The sequence below is a fragment of the Thamnophis sirtalis genome, unplaced genomic scaffold, assembly GCF_051295495.1.
Source record: "Thamnophis sirtalis isolate CommonGarterSnake01/CBP01778 unplaced genomic scaffold, rThaSir2_p1.2 scaffold_9, whole genome shotgun sequence".
Lineage (NCBI taxonomy): Eukaryota > Metazoa > Chordata > Lepidosauria > Squamata > Natricidae > Thamnophis > Thamnophis sirtalis.
Genome location: NW_028261389.1, coordinates 32,151,407 through 32,173,123, shown reverse-complemented (window position 1 = coordinate 32,173,123; position 21,717 = coordinate 32,151,407). Strand labels below are relative to the sequence as shown.

At 38.6% G+C, this 21,717-nt stretch overlaps 1 protein-coding gene across 3 annotated transcripts in view; it reads right to left on the bottom strand.

Moving 5' to 3' along the window:
• SREBF2 (sterol regulatory element binding transcription factor 2) overlaps nt 1-21,717 on the bottom strand; it is a 39,232-nt gene that overhangs the window by 16,424 nt on the left and 1,091 nt on the right. The window contains exons 2-9 of one of the 3 annotated variants that reach the window (XM_014064471.2): nt 8,983-9,369; nt 8,028-8,209; nt 7,268-7,408; nt 5,797-5,829; nt 3,569-3,793; nt 2,861-2,975; nt 2,473-2,654; nt 882-1,074 (exon numbers count right to left, since the gene is read on the bottom strand). In XM_014064471.2, coding sequence (XP_013919946.2) covers nt 882-1,074; nt 2,473-2,654; nt 2,861-2,975; nt 3,569-3,793; nt 5,797-5,829; nt 7,268-7,408; nt 8,028-8,209; nt 8,983-9,369 — 1,458 coding nt within the window. The remainder of the gene's footprint in view (nt 1-881; nt 1,075-2,472; nt 2,655-2,860; nt 2,976-3,568; nt 3,794-5,796; nt 5,830-7,267; nt 7,409-8,027; nt 8,210-8,982; nt 9,370-21,717) is intronic. The other 2 variants (XM_014064472.2, XM_087723231.1) reach the window with 2 other exon arrangements.

Sequence of the window (21,717 nt, the reverse complement as noted above, 5' to 3'; positions counted from 1 at the left end):
GTTGCCAGGAGAACGGTACCTGTCTGACTGCATTATGCCAAGTGTAAAGTTTGATGGAGGGGGGATTATGGTGTGGGGTTGTTTTTCAGGAGCTGGGCTTGGCTCCTTAGTTCCAGTGAAAGGAACTCTGAATGCTTCAGCATACCAAGACATTTTGGATAATTCCATGCTCCCAACTTTGTGGGAACAGTTTGGAGCTGGCCCCTTCCTCTTCCAGCATGATTGTGCACCAGTGCACAAAGCAAAGTCCATAAAGACATGGATGGCTGAGTCTGGTGTGGATGAACTTGACTGGCCTGCACGGAGTCCTGACCTCAACCAGATAGAACACCTTTGGGATGAATTAGAGCGGAGACTGAAAGCCAGGCCTTCTTGTCCAACATCAGTGTGTGACCTCACAAATGTGCTTCTGGAAGAATGGTCAAAAATTCCCATAAACACACTCCTAAACCTTCTGGACAGCCTTCCCAGAAGAGTTGAAGCTGTTATAGCTGCAACGGGTGGACCAACATCATATTAAACCCTACGGACTTACTTACAGTAAAGTAAAGCGAGTAAAGGCAAGTGAGCGAATACTTTTGGCAATATAGTGTACATTCCATACAGATAAAATTTTAATTCATTAAAGAAACCAAGAAACAGGCGTCTCAAAGGCTCACAATCCCATTATCTGAGTCAGAGAAATAAGAATATGGATAGTACTATCCAGTACAATTACTGCATTTATAAATTATCACAATAAAATTGTAATCACCTTTTATCATAATATAACCCACAGCCCATCATTTATTGTTTTCTTCCCCTTTCATCATTTAGTTACTGTACTGAATTTTTCAAGCCTGTACTTGAAAAATGTCAAATGAGCACTATTGGAAATATACCTGGTTTTATTGCTTGTATTTTCCTGTCAGAACCATGATGCACTGTGCTGTAAGTGTCCGGTGTTTCTTTGCCATCCAAAAAAGATGTTAAGGGGTTAAAGGAGAGACAGAGGAATGTGAGAGCACAAAGGAGCATCCGTGAGCGATCAACCATTCCGAGAGCAACATGTGGAGAATCAGGTTCATCTTTAACCTAAATCATGAGTGTAGAAGAGCATGGAAGTTATTTCTGAAACACTTAAGAGAAATAGCTGCTCTAAATTGCACAAGGCTGAATTTTCAATATCTTCTTTATAGCAGATTTATTCTTCTCAGATTGTTTTATAAAAATGTTCCACCATTACAAAATGCCCCCAAAGGTCACTGAATTGGAAATAAAAGAAACTATGTAGATCTATTCATATTTTTTTCCAAGGGGTAGATTTAAAAGACTTAAATAATGTAAACATTTACAATTTACTAAAATCACATTTTATTTCAAATGTAATGAAATTGATTTTTGATGTCTAAATACACTTTTGAAGATCATGAAGCAATCTATGAACTAATCTATGAACCAGAGGTGGTATTCAGCCCGTCCTTACTGGTTCTGGCGAACTGGTAGCAGAAATTTTGAGTAGTTCGGAAACCGGCAAATACCATTTCTGGCTGGCCCCGCCCCCATTTATTAACGGCCTCCCGAGTCCCAGCTGATTGGCTGGGTCTTCTTTTGTTGCCCTGCACAGAACAGAGCTGGAAAGCAGGTTAGTGGGGTGAGGTGGGAATGGGAATTTTACAGTATCCTTCCCCCAGGAGTGGGAGGGAATGGGGATTTTGCAGTATCCTTCCGCTGCCACGCCCACCAAGCCACGCCACGCCCACAGAACCGGTAGTAAAAAAATTTGAATCCCACCACTATCAACTAATGATACATTACATCATATATGCAAGTACAAGTAGTCCTCATTACATTCAAGTACAATGCCTGTCTGTTACCTGACACTCACCAAAAAATAAGAAAAAGAAAAACTTCATCTTCGTTGTAATTTATCCATCCATCCCAGGCCATTTCAATTTGAAGTTTGTCTAAAATTACCTATATACCATTTCTTTTGCAGATGCCTCTGTTTATTTTATTTTATCTCAAACTTGCCCCAAATATCCTGTTCAATGCAGTGATGGTATATCTCCAATATTTTGGCAACTAGCAGAATATAAGCTAGTTAATATAAGCCCCTTTGAATGTTGTTGTTTATTGGGCTTTATGATTTCTTTGATATAAAGCAAAATATTGTCCAGCATGTTATTGTACTTTTAATGGACTTTGGTACAGGATTTCTCATGTGTACACACACACACACACACACACACACACACTTTATGATATTCCTTTATTTGTGTGTCTGATTTTAGTTGTGTTACCCATTGTGTGATTTTAAAAAATCAATTAATATTTGGGCTTTGAATCTCACCTTCCTTTTAAAAATAATAATTTATTATCTATTTTAATGGGAAGCAGATGACATATCTCCATCTGAATGAGCATGCATGTCACACCAATGGGATCTTGTCTATGCTTCCCAGTGCAGATTGCCTCAGGAATATTAGCTACCTTTGCATCATCCAATAATGGACTTCCTGGTTCTGAATCAATTGAATAAGGGGAAAAGCCTGCTGGTGATCCTGAGTCAGAAGCTGGAGGAGACATCAATACAGCATTTTGATTGAATTCGTCCATCTTCATATCCGCATCATTGTCCACTAGACTGCTCAAGTCAAAACCCTTCAACAACTCTGTGAGAAAAGATCACACAGATTAATTATTCTATTCACAGTAATTAAATCCCGCTGCTTATCAATTCTACATCTATCCACTAAAAGCATAATCAATAAAAACATCAATAAATGCAAGGGGGCATGAAATCATTTAATTAACAACCTTGATAGTACCTGCTTCACTTAAATTAAAACAACTGAATGTAATATTTAAAACACTTAACTGTTTTTCTGGCTAGAAAGCTTAAGGATCATGTTCTCCTGTCGCAATTTATGGTTAGCTTGCTGTAGATATTTAATGTAGTCAATAGCCTTCCTCAATACACCAGACTTGTGCATCTGAAAAGAATGCATATGATTATTTATAAAGATATCTTATAATCTCTTAGCACATTTTTATTTAGCAGTAAATTTTTTCTTAAATTTGTGTATGTATGTAGGCTGCATGTAGAGTTACCTTGAGGTAAAGATGGACAGCCTATACATTTTACAAACAAACAAACAAACAAATAAGTAGTGCTGTTCCAGAAGCCAAGAGCCTGAAAGTTCTACGCCTCCCTTAAACATGAAAGCTGTTTGGGTGACTTTGAACCAGCCACCCTCTCTCAGATCAATCCACCTCAAAGAAATTGTTGTTATAGGGAAAGTAGGAAGCAGAGTTATTAGATATGTTCACTGCTTTGAGTGTTACATAAAAAGGGCAGGATAAAATTATAGTTGGTCACACAATCAGCAAGATATTCAGACTGAATTTGGCATTTTTAACCACCTATTGAGTCCTTCCCAAAGAATGTTGTTGTTGTTATTTAGATATTTAATTCAATGGAAATGGACACAAACAAGAACATTAAATAGCTTGTCAACTGCAAACATGACAAATAGATTTGTAGTTATTACAAATATTTTTCCTTTTTCAACTAAGCAATTCTTACTTTAGCATCTGTTCCCATGACTAGATCTTTCAGTTCTATTATCTTGTCATTTATAGATGATCGATATCTCTTCTCAATAATATTATGAGTTGTTCGCCTTTCTCCTTCCTTTGGTGGTTCTGGCTGCTTGGTGTTATTAGGCACTTGTTTAATTGGCATCTTCTCCTGCCCTCCCATCATCATAGGCATAGTTGTCAAAATGGCCCCATTGCTACCAACCAAGGTCTAAAAAGTCAACAGCAGAAATCAAATAGCAATTAATTTTTCATGTAAGATCTCTGATATGGTTTTCATATGTAAAGTTAAGAAAAAAGATTTAAAATAAACAATAGCATATTTAAAATTGGACAATGTAAGACAGAATTTGAAACTGAATTATGGGCAAATGATGAATATGTAATTGCTAAAATGTATAAGCTTTTACCAAAATTTGAAATGAAAACAATTTAAAAAGGATATGATAAAATGGACACTGTTTATAATATACAGATGCAACAAAGAGAAAGCATGTGGCTGAAATGACTGAAATTCACATTTATAAAAAGAGAATTTTTATAAAATGATGTACCACTGTATATAATACCAGAAAAACTATCTAGAATGTATAAAGGTATTTCAAATCTATGTTGGAAATATGGAAAATATAAAGGGCTGTTTTAGCGTGCTTGGAAGACTTGGAAAAAGCTAATAAATTTTGGATTCAAATGCGTATAGCAATACAAAAATTTTAAAGATTAATATTCAACTGAAACCAGAACTTTCATTGATGGAACTAACAGACAATTAGAAAAAACTTACGGTGTTTGTACACGGTATCTGCAGTGAGATTATTATATATAAGAAAGATGGGAAAATGCAGAAATACCCAAAGTGAAAGAATAGTTGGTGAAGATGACAAAATTGACTGAAATGGCAAAACTGACTTGTTTGATTAGGGAAAAGACAATAACTCCTTTTGTTAGTGAATAGAAACTCTTTATGGGTATGAAAATGGAAAAAAATAAATGTTTGATGATTAGAAAGGATAGAATATGGAAAGAAGAGAGCCACAATGTAATCTTAATAAGGACAAACTAAAACTGCACTTATAACTATTGTAAAGAAGATTGGAAGCCACTGCTTTACCTGTTCTTTTTTCTTTCCTCTCCTTTCTTTCTTTCTTATTTACTTATCCCTTTTATTTTTCATTTCTATTTTCCTTTCCTTTATAAAATTTGTATTGTTCAGTAAAATTATTCAATTAAAATAAAAATAAATATGTGACCAAAATAAATTTCACATTTTATAAAACAACTAGGAAACAAAAGAATGGCTTACAATTCAGCAATAATATGTTCTGTATGAATAAGATTTCATATTCTCCATATAAAGAAACACCCATCGCTAAAAACCAAGAATTATTCTTATTTACTACAAAACCCAACAAACTACATAAACCAGTGACAGTTATAAACAATGCACTCTCCTATGTTATTAAGAATAATTCATAACTATTTATGAATTTATTCATAAATAAATAATTTTATTTATGAATAAAAATAAATTTGTTCATTTACTGAATGAAGTAAATTTCATTCAATTATACCCATCAAAGAGTTTCCATTCACTAACAAAAGGAGTATTGTCTTTTTCCTAATCAAACAAGTCACTGTAATAAAATGAAAATATCAGGACTACTGGGATAAAATGAATGTGTAACAATTGATTTCTTTCTTTTATGAGTAATCAGCTACTTATTGTGAACCCCAAAAAGCATATTTTAATAAATGCAGAGATTAAACAATATTATATGGCAGGAGAACCTAGTATTATTGGCAGAGAAATTTTTTTTGAGATGGATGGAAGGTCCTAAAAATATGCTGAAAGCAGTATTGCAAATAATTTCAGTGTAGAAAAAACTGGAAGACCAAAAGATAATAGTACTGTGGCAACACAAAAAACTGGATCAAGATTTGAACACATAAAGAGGACACAAATAAGAGAAGAAAAGAAAAACTAGTTACCAAGAAGAGACCTTTCAATTGTTTCAATTGTTCGCCCCTATAATTACCTCCTCCCAATATTTACAGAGTTATTCTGAGGAATAACATTGAAAACAAGTATATGTGCACAATACATACTCATAAATATAGATATTCTTTTTCATTCCAAGAGTTATTATATAGGCTCAAATATATCATTTTTTGCAAGGAGATACTACTGTAAACCATATGTACTATAATACTCACATCCAGTTTGAAGAATCTTGATAAGAAAGAACCCTATTAAATAAAAGGAAGAAAGCAACCATTTGGGAGATACAGTGGGGCAAAAAAGTATTTAGTCAGACACCAATTGTGCAAGTTCTCCCACTTAAAAAGATGAGAGGCCTGTAATTGACATCATAGGTAGACTTCAACTATGAGAGACAAAATGAGAAAACAAATCCAATCACGTTGTCTGATTTGGAAAGAATTTTTTTGCAAATTATGGTGGAAAATAAGTATTTGGTCAATATCAAAAGTTCATCTCAATACTTTGTTATATATCCTTTGTTGGCAATGACAGAGGTCAAACATTGTCTGTAAGTCTTCACAAGGTTGGTACACACTGTTGCTGGTATGTTGGATCATTCCTCCATGTAGATCTCCTCTAGAGCAGTGATGTTTTGGGGCTGTCGCTGGGCAAAACAGACTTTCAACAAGGTTTCCTATAGGGTTGAGATCTGGAGACTGGCTACGCCACTCCAGGACCTTGAAATGCTTCTTATGAAGCCATTCCTTCGTTGCCCAGGCGATGTGTTTGGGATCATTGTCCTGCTGAAAGACCCAGCCATGTTTCATCTTCAATGCCCTTGCTGATGGAAGGAGGTTTGCACTCAAAATCTCACGATACATGGCTCCATATGATCTTCTGGATCATGCAAATGCTCTCTAGCAAACTTCAGACGGGCCCGGACATGTACTGGCTTAAGTAGGGAGACACCTCTGGCACTGCAGGATCTGAGTCCCTGGTGGCGTAGTGTGTTACTGATGTTACGTTGGTCCCAGCTCTCTGCAGGTCATTCACTAGGTCTCCCCGTGTGGTTCTGGGATTTTTGCTCACCATTCTTGTGATCATTTTGACCCCACGGGGTGAGATCTTGCGTGAAGCCCCAGATCGAGGGAGATTATCAGTGGTCTTGTATATCTTCCATTTTCTAATTATTGCTCCCACAGTTGATTTCTTCACACCAAGTTTGCCTATTGCAGATTCAGTCTTCCCAACCTGGTGCAGGTCTACAATTTTGTTTCTGGTGTCCTTTGACAGCTCTTTGGTCTTCACCATAGTGGAGTTTGGAGTGTGACTGTTTGAGGTTGTGGACAGGTGTCTTTTATACTGCTAACAAGTTCAAACAGGTGCCATTAATATAGGTAATGAGTGGAGGACAGAGGAGCATCTTAAAGAAGAAGTTACAGGTCTGTGAGAGAGCCAGAAATCTTGCTTGTTTGTAGATGATCAGATACTTATTTTCCACCGTAATTTGCAAAAAAATTCTTTCCAAATCAGACAATGTGATTGTCTGGATTTGTTTTCTTATTTTGTCTCTCAAAGTTGAGGTCTATCTATGATGTCAATTACAGGCCTCTCTCATCTTTTTAAGCGGGAGAACTTGCACAATTGGTGGCTGACTAAATATTTTTTTGCCCCACTGTAACATGTGGAGCCCTACTCTGATACCTGCAGAGCTGTTGTCTGTATGGGTGTGGTTATTGTTGCCAGAGCTGGATTTTGAACAGTAGCCATAACAGGATTTCCATCAGTTTTCAATGTTGTTAAGACAAGAGAATCTGTCTTGATTATCTGTGGCTGGACTAAGACCTGGAAGGAGGCAATACAGTAAACACTTAATGAAAACAAACACAGAAATGGAAAGTTGTTATTACTAGTCCCTATGTTACAGTATAGAGTCCCACTATGCAAGAAACAGCCATAACTACTATTTCAATATACTTCTCTCCCAGGCTTCCTTCTACATATACCAGAGGCCCAGATTATACAGCTACTAACCTCATATATGTTACAAATGACTTCCACTGTGGCATTCCACCAATCAATCTACTCATTTCTCTTAATTAATACATTGGCTTTAAAGAGTATAATCTCCACCTGATAAAAACTTTTAGAAGGAATGTATTCTTTGTAATGCTCACTCCATTTATTAACAAATTTGTTGTTATAAAACCAAAACCTTCGCTGCTGAAATTATTATAATAATAGCATGGAACATTATCCATTCTTTCCAAAATTTCTTTACTATTTTTTCCCTAATACCAGTACTACAATTGCTTTTTTCTTTTCTTATGTTTATCAATGACTTATGGGCTTTGGGGATTTCATTGCTTAGAAGCCAAACATTATGTCAGTGAGGTTATTTCTTGCCTTGGAACAGAATATAAATATATACTACTCCCTTAAGATATTAAATAAAAGAACTCACTGGAACCTGCTGAACCTGAGGGGCAGCTACTGCCTGGACAGTTGCTGGAGTTAGTGTCTGGATGGTGCCGCTGGTACTCTGTGTCAATACCCTCTGAGCTTGCATGGTCTGCATCTGCTGTTGAATGGCAACTGGTTGAACTTGAGAGGAAGTCACCAAGCTTTGAACCTGGGGTTGCAGCACTAGAAAGAAGATAAGTTTGAAACTGCTCAAGGGAAATTATGATTTCCATAAGAACTGTAGCCTCTGATCTTTGGTGATAGGCTGGGTTTCAAGAAAAACATATAGGTAATTGCTGTAGTTTTTTTTATCGTAATATAACAACTGAAAGCAAAATCCGCCAAAATATCTTCTATTCAGTTTTAATATTATATTAGGACAGTACTGCCTTAATCAGTGATAATAGTTCTTGATTTTTAATTACAAACTTGTTTACCAGCATGAGTTTACTACTCAAGTTTATATTTTAAACATTATATATTTTATTTATTGTAGTGTTTAATTGTATTTCTCTGTTATTTAATTGTATTTCTTGTAAACAATTTGAAAAAAGAATACATATTTTGACCAAAAAGCAAAATCTTACTGCAAAAGAATTAAGATTATAGACAGTCCTTGAATCAAGACCATGACTACACCTGGAGTCTTTTGTAACTTTGAATGGTCACTGAAAAACCGGTCACAAGTAAAGGGCAACCTGTACACACTTTGCCCTTTACTTGTGACCGGTTTTTCAGTGACCATTCAAAGTTACAAAAGACCCCAGGTGTAGTCATGGTCTTGATTCAAGGACTGTCTATAATTTTCATATTCTTGTATCTCACTGGCAACATGGATATGGTGCTAAATAATGCTGTGATCCAGAAATTCTCATTTGTGAAGATGAAGGTAAAGATTTTTTTACCCTAGTGCTTTATAAAACTTTCCTTATTGCTTTGAAGACCATGGGAGTTACCTTGAAAACTTGTGGTTGCATTTTGGTATATTACAGGTTGCTGAATGATCCGGGTCTGGGGAGAAGAGCTGAAAGTTGGAGTAATCATCACCGTCTGTTGCTGAAGTGGGGGTTGAACTTGGGGGCGAGGTTGAAGAGGAGGTGCAGCCCGTTGTGGAGCAGGAATTGTGCCCGTTGACTGAGAGGCCTTCACTTGCACAGACTGAAGCTGTTGTGGAGAAGCTGCGCTAGGAGAGGATTGTATCTGTCCCTGGCTGTAGGCTTTCTGTGAAGTATCTGATATTCTGTCTCCATTACATCCACTGCTGCTCTGGAATGTGCCATATAACTGTTCAGAAAATAAATCTGGAAAATCTCCAACCTGATTGCTGACAAACTGTAGCATTTCTATAAAAAACAAGAATGGAAACCATAAGATTACTTTTCAAAATTATTCAATCTTAAAATGAAAAAAATATACAGCAAGGACATGCATTCTTTTAGATCTAGGAATCTAGGATAGAGATGCACTTTCCTCAAATGACTGGGTATAATTCGGTTTATGGCCTTATCACTGGATGCTTAAGTGGTATATGTAGATTCATATATCTTTTTGTTTTAAATTAGGGTATGAACTATTTTTAATCATACTTTAGAAAACCAAATTTTGCCACAATTATCTATGATTTTGTCTCATTGCAATTAAATTATCCCAATGAGTCATTTCTGAACTGGCTTTCTGGAAAATTCAAAAGGTTTACAATATGATGACTTATAATTAACCAGATATAAAAATGTTACCATTTTCAGTTCAGCAGTTATACTTCTCCAGTAGTAGCCATTGGAAAGGAATTGAAAATATGGACAATTCCTTAGATATTTAAACCTAAATGTTTGGAATTCCCAGATATATAATAAGTTTGAATTCTTAATGATCAATTAATGGTTGTTCCTTGTTTTCAGTTGGTATTATTTTATTTTTATATTATTTTTGTTTATTGTATGCTGCCAGAATTACATTGTTCAAGTTCAGCAGCCATATGATTGCTCTTGAACCCAAGTCGCTAATTTCTACTAATCACAAACACTAAGAAGTTACTAACTAATTTTCTATGCAATAAGCTTAGAAATTAAATCCTGCAATTGAAGAATCATTAAGTAACAAAGCTTAAAATTCTGCAATAGTGTCAAGAAAATGTTTAGGACACAAATACTTGACCATGTACATTTTTTCTGCCTCATTTGTTATTCTGCTGTCTCCATCAATTTACCAATATGAGGTATTTCCAGGGAAAAGCATTGAAAATTAGATTCCATTAAATGAGATATAATATATAGCAGAAACATACCGTGTTTTCCCAAAAATATGACATGTCCTGAAAATAAACCCATGCCATATTTTTCAGGTAGGCAAAAATATACACCCACACACCCCTCCAGCCAGGCAGAGCGCCACTCATCAACCTAACGGTATCCCAAAGGTGCCAAGCCACAGGAACCGGGGGGGGCAAAGGCCCTCTTGTTGCTTGGCCCCCTTAGGATACCGCTAGGTCTGTGAGTGGCGCTCTGCCCAGGTGGAGAGGGAGTTGCCGAACGGCTGCTCTCTTGCGAGCGGGCTCCCGAACAGCCGGGAACAGCCTCAGGGGCAAACAGCTGTGTTGCCCTGTCACAGCAGCGCAACACAGCAGCCATGAGGTGACCATGCTCACGAGGAGAGCCATAGAGCATACTCCCAGACTGGCCACTGCCGGAAGACTTGGCAGCTGACCTCTGGAGTTTGGAAGCTGCAGAAGAAGCCATGCTGGGATGTGGCGGTGGTGGTCCCCTGACCTGCAGGGAGAGTTGGGCAAGGGCATGGTGAGGCTGGGAGGCGCGTGAGCGGGAAGCGGAACAGCCGCTCACACAATCACTCTTTCCAGCCATGCAGAGCGCCATTCACTGACCTAGAGGTATTCCGAAGGAGCCAAGCTGTGGGAGCCGGGGAGGCAGGGAACAGATGCTCACACGGCTTGGCGTCTTCAGGATATACCTAGGTCAGTGAATGGTGTTGTGCCCGGCTGGAAAGGGGGTTTGCCGGGCAGCTGTTTGAGAGCGTGGTCACTTCATGGCTGCTGTGTTGCGCTGTTGTGACAGCACAACACAGCCGTTCGCCCCTGAGGTTGTGCCCGGCTCTTCAGGAGCCGCTCACAAGAGAGCAGCTGCCCGGCAACCCCAAAACAATAAGCCCTCCCCCGATAATAAGGCCCAAACTATATTTGGGGGGGGTCAAAAGAAAATAAGACCCTGTCTTATTTTCGGGAAAACATAGTACTAAGCAAAAATAAATGGACCAAATGAAAACAAAAATTTTATTCACTTGACAGAGCTCAACTTAGAAGACATACTTAATTCCATAAGAGCATCATCACTTTCCCTTTTTTTTTTAATACCACAACAATGAAAGCAAAAAAGGAAAATTCTGAATAATAGACTCTTCCAGCATGGCTGGCTGGGGAATTCTTGGTTTAAGAGTCATACATGAAGGAGGAGCTGACGTTGCGACAACACAACGTGCGATCTTGGAGCTCCAAGATTGCAGCCGATATTTCTGCCACTGGACGGTCCTTTTGGACCTAAACTGTCCTGTAGAGACAGCAACAGAGACGAGTACGTCCTGCTGATCTCAAGGACACCGCAAAGTCCCTGATTGATCCAGGATTGATCCAATATTTTTGCCAGCAACAGAAGCGCAGCCATTGAAGCTGCTGAAGTTGGGACAGCTCCGGAACAGAAGGAAAACGGAAAGAGAAAGTGTGTCGATCTAGTGAGGAAATTTTACTATTAGAAAAGAGACTACCCCCCCCCCCAAAAATCAAAGCTAAATTAAATTTGAAAATAGAAGAGAGTAAGTTGCGAAATTAAGCTACATTAGACTATGTTATCCTTTTTTTAATATTTCCTTTTACTGATGGAACTTTTGCAAATGTTTCCTATTTTTTAAACTGAACAGATTAGTTTTTCTTCTACTTTTTATTTCTTTTTACACCTATGGATTAAAAAAAAAATCTCTATTTTTACAATACTGGATTCGATGTTTTTTTCTCCATTTAAGATTGTTTTTTCTTTAAGCTTGGAATATAAAGAAGATATAAAAAGGAATATAAAGAGGGCTGTAATAGAGGGAAAGGAAGTAACACTGCCACTTAAGAGGTTGGAGGCACTGTTCCCTCTAAGGTTTCTAACTGCCGTGCAGTGATTTCTGTCACAGGCTCCGGAAGCTGAGGGGCCTCAAAAAATCTAGGGTCAGCACGGGTGCGGGGACAGAGGCAGGAGCTTACATGGCACAGCCAGTCTCCTAGGACCTCCTAGGTGCCGGCTGCGCCGCTCATTATCGTCAGTCGGCCCGTGTTCAGCAAAGCAAACGTGGGGAAGTCCTTTGCAGGCGGCCCGGCTCTGCAGCTGAAGTGAACCCCCAAAGCCCCCGCCGCCACAATATCTGCTACCGCCTCCTCCTCCTCCAACAGCACCACCACATTTGCTGCCCAGCGCTGCAGCTGCGGTGAAGCCACCAAAGCTCCCGCTGGTGCCCCCGTCCATGGCAGCGGCGGCGGTGCCTCCCCCTCTGCTCAGAGCACCTCAGCTGGGATTCGAGTTACCCCTGCCGCCGCCGCCACCTCTGCTGTGCTTTTGAGGAGCCATGAGGCCGCGGGAGCCAGTAGGAAGGCGGCAGAGGGGGCGGGAGCAGGAAAAAAAGGCCTCATGGCTTCTCAAAAGCATGACATAGGTGGAGGCGGTGGCAGGGGTAACTCGGATCCCAGCTGAGGTGCTCTGAGCGGAGGGGGAGGCACTGCCGCCGCTGCCATGGGTGGGGGCGCCAACGGGAGCTTTGGCGGCTTCACCGCAGCTGCAGCGCTGGGCAGCAAATGTGGTGGTGCGGTTGGAGGAGGAGGAGGCGGCAGCAGTTATTCTGGTGGCGGCGGGGGTTCATTGGCATCTTCAGCGGCAGCCCTGCCATGTGAAAAAAAATGAAGATGGAGCAGATTCACGCAGATGACATCGCTGCAACATGACTGGAGGAGGAATTCTGGGAGTTGAAGTCCAGAAGTCTTAAAGCTGTCAGGTTTGAAGACCCCTGGTTTTTTTTTCCCCTACAGGGTTATGGGTGTAAGGATCTTGTAACTTGACAGCTTTAAGACTTGCATGCTTCAATGCCAGAGTTTCTGAGCCAACATGACTGGAGGAGGAATTCTGGGAATTGAAGTCCACAAGTCTTAAAGCTGTCAGGTTTGAAGACCCCTGGGATTTTTTCTCTAAAGGGTTAGGGGTGCAAGGATCTTGTAACAACAGCTTTAAGACTTGCGTGCTTCAAATGCCAGACTTTCTGAGCCAACATTTTGGTTGCTAAGCAGGAGTGTTGTTAAGTGATACTGATATTATATAACACTTTTAATTAAGCGGGTACCTTGAATAAACATAACTTTGAGTTTCAAATAATACTGATTTCGTTGTTGTCTTAGGTGACATCTATGAAAAAAATTCAGGTGCTCTGGCATGAAAATATGCCGCTCAAACACTATACTTTTCTGCTCACACTGAAAAAAAATTAGAGGGAACATTGGCTGGAGGCTTGGAAAGATTGGTTTTCTTTTTTCTCTTTGATCATTTGATTAACATTTCAAGGTTCTTCAGCTTGTTTACTGAGAGTGGTAGTGGGAAGAGCACAGGTTGTTTACACAGGTGTTCTTCAGGAGTTCTGTCAGCGGCTGGAGTGAAGACAAAGCCTTGACTTGAAAGATTATAAATGAATTTGCTTCAAATCTAACAAAAAGTTTTGAATGCTATAGTGGCAGTGTTTACAAGTTGGAAGAATGGCGCAACATGAAAAAAAAAAAACCTTAACATTGCAAATGATTATGTTTGAAATTTAAAAAAATATTAGTAGTAACAGAGAAAATTGAGAAGAGATTGGAGAATACTGATCGCAGAACAGTAAAATTTGATGGAAAAATTGAGGATGTTTATCAAATGAAGAAAGTGGAGGACAGAGTTCTAAAGAGTTCTGAAGAAAAAAATAAGCAAAGAGACAAGAAAATTGTTGATATTGACAGTAAACTGAGCGTGGTTGGAAATGGTAAAAGTGGAATATGGAAAGGAGAAATAGATGGACTGGAACTCTACCCGACTTCAGAGTATAGAAGAAGAAAAGAGAGAAAAATTGATGGAAGTAATGAGAGAAATCTTGTCAGAAGCACCAGTGATAACCAAAGACAAGCTGATCGAAGGAGCAGATGGAGGGTCTCGAGTTTACATAAGATATGTAATGAGCAACAAGTTGCGAAGAGAAGTCCATAAGACTGCACTATTACTGGAAAGATACAGGTCGATGTAATGAAAGCTTATAATAAAAATTAAGTTAAATTTAGTTAAATTTAGAGTATTGTGTATAAAATGAAGTGATAATAGTTATAGTTAAATAAATGATTGATGATGATAATGCATATATATGTATTGGTTTGATAAGAGGAAATTTTATATAAATTGCAAATGGAGACTACGAGAAGAAGTTTAGAAACTTTGTTATTAAATATAACCAATTTTTACTTAGAACATGTTATAAAGATATAATGTTATTGGATGATTTTGGGAGGATCTAATGGAATGCCATTATGTGGTTTTGCTTTAAATTTGGAATATTCTATATAAAAGGATGTAAAAATAATTATAGTCAAATGTAGGGTGAGGTAGTATGACAGTAATGTATATAAATATATTTGATTTAAAAATATGTTATTTGATATGAATTGTAGGTGATGACTGTGGAAGGGATGCACGTAAGTTTTGTAACCAACCAACACACTTTTTACATGGAAGATGGTTTTGTGTTTTTTGTTTTGTCTGTTTGTGTCTATTTAAAAATAAAAAAAATAAAAAAAGAGTGATATATATTAAAATTGCTGAGGCTGAGAAACATTCGTCTAATCCTTAGGATCCAAGGATTTGTTCCATATTTGACTGGGTTAAGACTTTTAAGACTTGAAAGTTAATAGTTTCCCATTAAAGAGATGGAAGATTATCAATTTACTTCAGAAACATTCAACAACTATTACAGTTACTGTTAACATAAAAATCCATTACCAATTTATCACCTGAAATCAACTTGAAAAGAAAGTTGTGTTCATTTTATGGCTACAGGATCTGGGCTGCAAAAACCTAAACAAACATTAGACAGCAGGAAAGAGTTGATTTTTTTTGCTGATATCTAGCAGTCATCAGAATTTTTGCAATCCAGGTTTGACAACCTAATTGTCAACCTAATTATATTGTTTTAAAAGATATGTAAGCATTCTAATTTGGCATGCAAAACAGCTTCTCGTGGTTTTAAAAATGTAAACAAAATAATAATTATGTATTTAAATAAGTATGCTTCTTATTTAAACAAGCGCACTTCTGTTCTAAAAATAGGATAGGAATCTATTCTGAATTTATGCTAAAATTAATTGTTTTAAGTGGTTTTTCACCTCTGAAAATGCTGCTTAATACAAAAAAAGAATAATAAATAGGAAAAGGTGTTCTTCACAAAAACAACAAGCAATGCAGTTCAAGACCAGGAGGACCTCCAAAATTAGAACTCGAAGGACTCCCCCCACCCAATCCATTCTGTTTCATTATGAAGTTTAATGACATATTTTGAAACATTAGGCAGCCCTGGTCAGACTGTATTTTACAACAATTCCTAAGTGAATGGAAACTGACACATCTATAGTGTACAACATGTACCAATGGTGACAGGGTCTTATTTTCTTTTGAGCCCCCCATAAGGGCTTGGCCTTATTATCAGGGACGGGCTTATTATTTTGGGGATGCAGGAGGTGGTGAGCGTGGGACTGGATGTCCCGTTGCTGCCATCGCCTCCCCTCCCTGTTCTTCACGGCTGGCTGACGCTGCCCTAATGTGTCCTGCCACTGCCACCACCTCATGGAGCAGAACTCTGCAAGGCTTGTTATGCCATTGCACATACGAACTGCAGCACCGACACAAGCTTCACCATACTGGCACAGCTGGCATCCTGCCACTCACGGCTGTGTTGATATGTTGAATCTCGTGAAACTACTGCCATTCATGCGTGCAACAGCACAACAATCCCCAGGATTCAGTAGGGGAGTCCTGCAAATTCTCTAGAGTTTCAATTCCCTTAATGATGACAGAGGTCATTTAATGAACCAAAGCAACAGCAAGCCTGATTTTTGTTCATTTAACAACTGGTTGATTCACTTAATGTTGTAAAAGTGAGTTTTGACTTGCGGCCCTAGTGGGCAAGCTCCATCAGGGTTATTTTTTGAGGACTGTGAAATCCTTTAGCACAGTTCTCAACCTTTCCAATTCCCTTTAATACAGTTCCTCATGTTGTGGTGACCCCCAATCATAAAATTGGTGTCTCTGTTCCTAAGACCATCGAAAATGTTTTCCGATGATCTTAGGCGACCCATGTGAAAGGGTCATTCGACCCCAAAAGGGGTCCCGACCCACAGGTTGAGAACCATTGCTTTAGCACATAATAAACCAAGCAGGGCATTAGATTGACAGTTGGCTTACCTGAATGGGTAAGCCAACGGTCATTCTCCTAGGCGCTGCTTGGAGTGTCCAAGCATGGGACATACCCAAGCTATATAGTCCCAGGGTGGGAAGAAGGAAAGTCCTGGTTAGTAGGAGCCGCGAGGACCCGCTGTAAAACTCTCCTTCCAAATGAAGCCTCTGCAGATGGAAAGGAGTCTGTAATTCCAAATGAACGGTGACGGCGAGGACCAGGTAGCTGTCCTACAGATCTCTTCAACAGGTGCTTGAGTGGCCCAAGAGGCCATACTCGTGGCACTCCTCATGGAGTGTGCTGTTATACGAGAAGGAACAGGCCTGGATTGCTGCTCGTAAGCCAGCTTAATGCATGCACTCAGCCAACGACCTATGGTGGAAGATGATACCTTCCTGCCCATTGAGGTGGGCTGGAATGATATGAAGAACAATTCTGACTTGTGAAAAGAAGCTGTCTTCTTTTTGTATACCTGCACAGCGCGGCGCAACGACAATGAAACGGCCGAGAGAAATTTTTGGGCTACTTTAAACCATCCAAAAAGGCTGCCGGGTGTTTCAGAACGGCACTGGGGGCTGTATGGAGGTCGGCAAGGCTTTTAACAGCCTCTGGAGCTCTTAATAAGTCCTCCGACAATTAGGTGGGGCCCTCCTAACTACCTGGCCCCAGGCTTGACAGCAGCCGCTGAACGAGCCCCCCCCTGCAGTGAAGCCTCAGCCACATGGGCGCAAACAGCAGGCTCATTCCGAGCAGCCTGCTCCAGCGAAGGCGATGAAAGGAAATTTATGCCTTGTGAATAACTACCATAATCTACTCTATACAAAAATAAGAAAAAAGGCTACACTAATCACACTGTTTGGAGAGTCCAACTTGATGCTCAAGGACTGGAGCTCCTCAACTGCGTCCTTTTAGGGCGACTAAGATTTTTAAACTGAGCCTCTAAAGGAAGCAGGAGGCGTGGCTATATGGACTTTGAACTCCTTGGGCAGCAAGCTGAAGTTAATCCATGTTTGGACACTCCAAGCAGCGTCTAAGAGAATAGAAGATTTACAACCCAATGATCCAATGATTGTAACAATTATGGGACACATCTGTTACATTACTGATATTCTCCAAATTTGTTCCATGATTTGATCCTATTGAGTGGCATCTAGTTCAGCTAAGGCTGTCCTAAATTTTTAGTTTAGTGTTTCTCTAAATATTCATTAAACTGTATTCTATGATGCATGTACTTTCACATGTATTCTCCTTCCATTTTTATTTTTTATAAATAAAAAATTGACACTGGCAGCCTTCAAAACCATATCTACACCATCAATTGTTTGCAACGTACCACTACTTTACTACTCCTAATCACTAAAATTGGATATTGAGTTTTTGGTGTTTAGAGCAAGGAAATACATATAAACCGTATTGAAGTCTAGTATTTGCCTATTGTACTTTAAAAAAGTACAAAAAATCCAGTTGTGCTGACAATGTGATATAATCCTACCAAATTGGTATCATTGCTCCCCAAATGCAGACTACGACTACTTGAAAACAAAGTGCACTGTTGGCCCTCAAAAGAATAGCCTCCTCATTCTTTTGCTGCAGTGTGCATGGTCACCAGAGGAGTAATGGCTTCAAATCATTTGCATTTCTTCCTTCGTAGGTGGATTATATTGATGGATAAGGCTTCTAGGGGCAGTGTTAGCCCTGTAATAACTTCAGCACAATCCTAAAGTGGGCCTTGGGAGTAGCTTTCCTTAAGTAGCACACATGCCTTTTGAAATGCAGAATATTGGCCAGCCAAACCTAGTTTATTATATATATATATTAGCTAGTCAAACATGAATATACAGTCATCATTTACCAACCATTCAGCAACTGTAACCAAGCCTCACAACCTTTGCAAGTCTATGAATCAAAACAAAAACAAACAAACCCTGAAGTAAAAGCACAAACACAGTCAGTTTCACTTAGCAAGTGCTTCACTTAATTATTAAATTGCCAGTTCCAAATGTGGTTATATACTGTCTGCAATTTGTTACCTAAACTTCTATATTTTAGATCTATCTAGCATTTTTAAGCATTCATCTGAAAGAACATGTTCTTTCTCTTCTTAAAAAAATATTTCCCGTATCCGTACCTAGGAATAAATATTTTTTCAAACAAAATCGGGAGAGAACTTCTTTAAAATGTGGCATATTCTAGGAATTTGAAATATTTTTCCAGACCAGACATTTTCATATGTCTTTTTGATCTAAGACTTCTTGATCCATGTCACTCCTGAACAGTAACAGCAGAGATCTATTTCCCATAAACCCATTGCTTTTGTACTTTCTCCCTTAAGACTCTCCATTTCTTGTGAAGATGTATGTTATGGAGCAAAGTAACACTCCGCTAACAAATTCTAATTAATCATCTAAACAATGAGTTGAAGCAAGTTGTGCACTCCCCAAAACTGAACATACAAAGAGCACAAGTTCTGCTGATCTCCAAATGATAAGAGCCCATCACCAAAAAGCTTACAGAGCCATTACATTCATAAATAATGCTAAAACAGGATTACTCAGAAAGCACTATATACTTTAGAGCAGTGTGTTTCAAACTTTCCAACTTTAAGATGTGTGGACTTTTCAATTCTGAGAATTCTCCAGTCATTCCAGAATTCCCCAGCAGAATTCCCCAGCCAGTGCGTTGGGGAATTCTAGGAGCTGAAGTTCACACATCTTGAAGTTGCCGAATTTGAAAAACACTGCTATAGACTATCCACACCATTTGTCAAGGGCAGAGCACTTTAACAGAAACCTGAGCAAAGGCAAGAAACATTGAATACCTTCCTAGAAAGTGCTGGCAAATGATGTGCATGGATGCTAGAGTGGTAGGGTTCCATGGGCAGGTGCTGCAAAGCATGAGATTCCCATGCTGCTTGGGGGCTTCTGGGAGAAATAGTAGTGAGAGAGAGTAGTGAGTGAGTTGTAACCTCCTGCTGGCTTCCCATTGACTTTGCTTGTGGGAAGCCATCAAGGAAGGTCACAAATGGCAATTACATGATCATGGAATGCTGCAACCATCATAACTGCAAGCCAGTTGACAAGAGCCTGAACCGCAATCACATGACCTCTGGGGCACTGCAATGGTCACAACTTCAAGTTTGTACTCCATCACTGTAACTTTGAACAGTTGCTGAACAAGTGGAAATAACCCGAGGACCTCATGTACAGACTTGTTGGCACCAAGTAAAATTTTTCCCAATCTCAGCAATTTATAAAACAAAGACATCTAACATAGGACTTGTTTTTAACAAGTATTTCTATTTTCTACTCCCTTTCTGTTATTTGATTAAGTGCTTTATCTTTCTTTAGTAAACAAAATATATTCTCCATTCACATAAATACGTGAAAATATGTGAATAAACATAAGGGGAATCAGAAATGTGTAAAGGTGAGTCAAATTATTACAAACAGAAATTTGTTTTTTAGCAAAAGAAAATTCAAATGTTAATGTTAAGAAATAATATTTTGATTCATGATAAAACTGGGCAGAGAAAACAATCTGTGCCCCCTTTTTAAAGGTTGGGCAAAAAAGTGGCATTAATTGTACCTTAGGATTTTAAATTTAGATTAATTCAAATGTCACTGGAAAAACAAGCTACATGAATCTAAGAGAGGATAACCATCATATTTTTCGGAGTATAAGACACACCTTTTTCCTTCAAAAAAAAAAGGCTGAAAATCTGGATGCGTCTTATACACGGAATACAGCATTTTTTTGCTTCCTGAAATCCCGCCCCTTCACTTTGTAGTGCAGAGCCTGTAGAAGGCTTTCAGAGAGCTCCTAGGGGCTGGGGAAGGCAGAAATGAGCAAAAAATGGCCCATTTTTTGCTCAATTTTGCCCCCCCCCAGCCCCCAGGAGCACTCTATAAGCTCCCTAATGCCCCTTTTTTTGACAAAAATAGGGTCCGTTTTTGTGAAAAAGGGGCAGTTTTTTGCTCATCCCCCCCCCACGCAGGAACACTCTACAAGCCTCCTAAGGGCTATTCATGCCCTTTTTGGGGGGAAAAAATAGGCCCATTTTCATGAAAACGGGCCATTTTGGGGAGGTTTAGAGTGCAAAAAGTTTTTTTTTAATTTGCCTCTTCAAAACCTTGGTGTGTCTTATACTCTGAAAAATATGGTATATTAATGTTCATATTAGTAATCTTAACCAGGGGTTTCTTTGCCTGCCTGAAGTATTAGTTTTTATATGCTTATTATATCCAGGCAATTTTAGTACATACTGCATTTTTTCCTGATTAAACCTGAGACCTCATGACTATTTGCAGCCTCTAAAAGCTTTGGTCTATCTTTCTGCGTCTAAAGGTTGCCATCGAATTATTATATTTAATATAACAGATAACTATTTTTAACAGATTAATTAGGAGAGGATGTCACTGTTCACCAATAGCTATTAAACAGAAAATAGACCATAAATAGACCACCGTAATTTGCATAATGCATCATTTATGTATGATATCATCATTCAAATGACACAAAGTATGTCATTTGTTACCAACAGAAAAGAATTATTTGATACTCAGTGTTGAACTGTGGAGTCCTTGGTGCTCTTGAGCTTGGTTGTTTTCTTGCAGACATTTTATTACTCACTCCCACAATATAAACAGAGAGCAAACCCAATTCCCTTCTAGCATTGAAAATATTACCTAGTTAGGTAATGAAACAACCAAGCTCAGAGAACACTAAGGACTCCATACATCATTTATATGATATCATAATGCAAATCGGCAGATTGACTCATTGCATGTGGTTCAGGTCCGTTAAACTAGTTTCACTGAACATACATTAACTACATTTATTATATTACATTTAAATTAAATATCAGATTAAAATAATTGTTCATGTCATGGCCAAAGAACCCCAAATATAACAATAAGTACAAAAATAGAAGCAATGTTAAAATAGGAAACAAAAAGCTATTATGTATTAGACAGATTAAAATATGAATTCTATTCAGTCATGTTAAAAAAATATTGTACACTTCTTAATTTTGACGGCCAAAATGATGAATCCCTCCTCCCCCCCCCAATTATCTCTGTACCATTTTAATGCAGATGGACCAAGTGGCTTACTTGATTGATTGATGGTTGTCACTACCAGGGTGGGAGGTTATTACTTTTTATTGTTTTTATATTGGGCTTTAAAATCTTTGT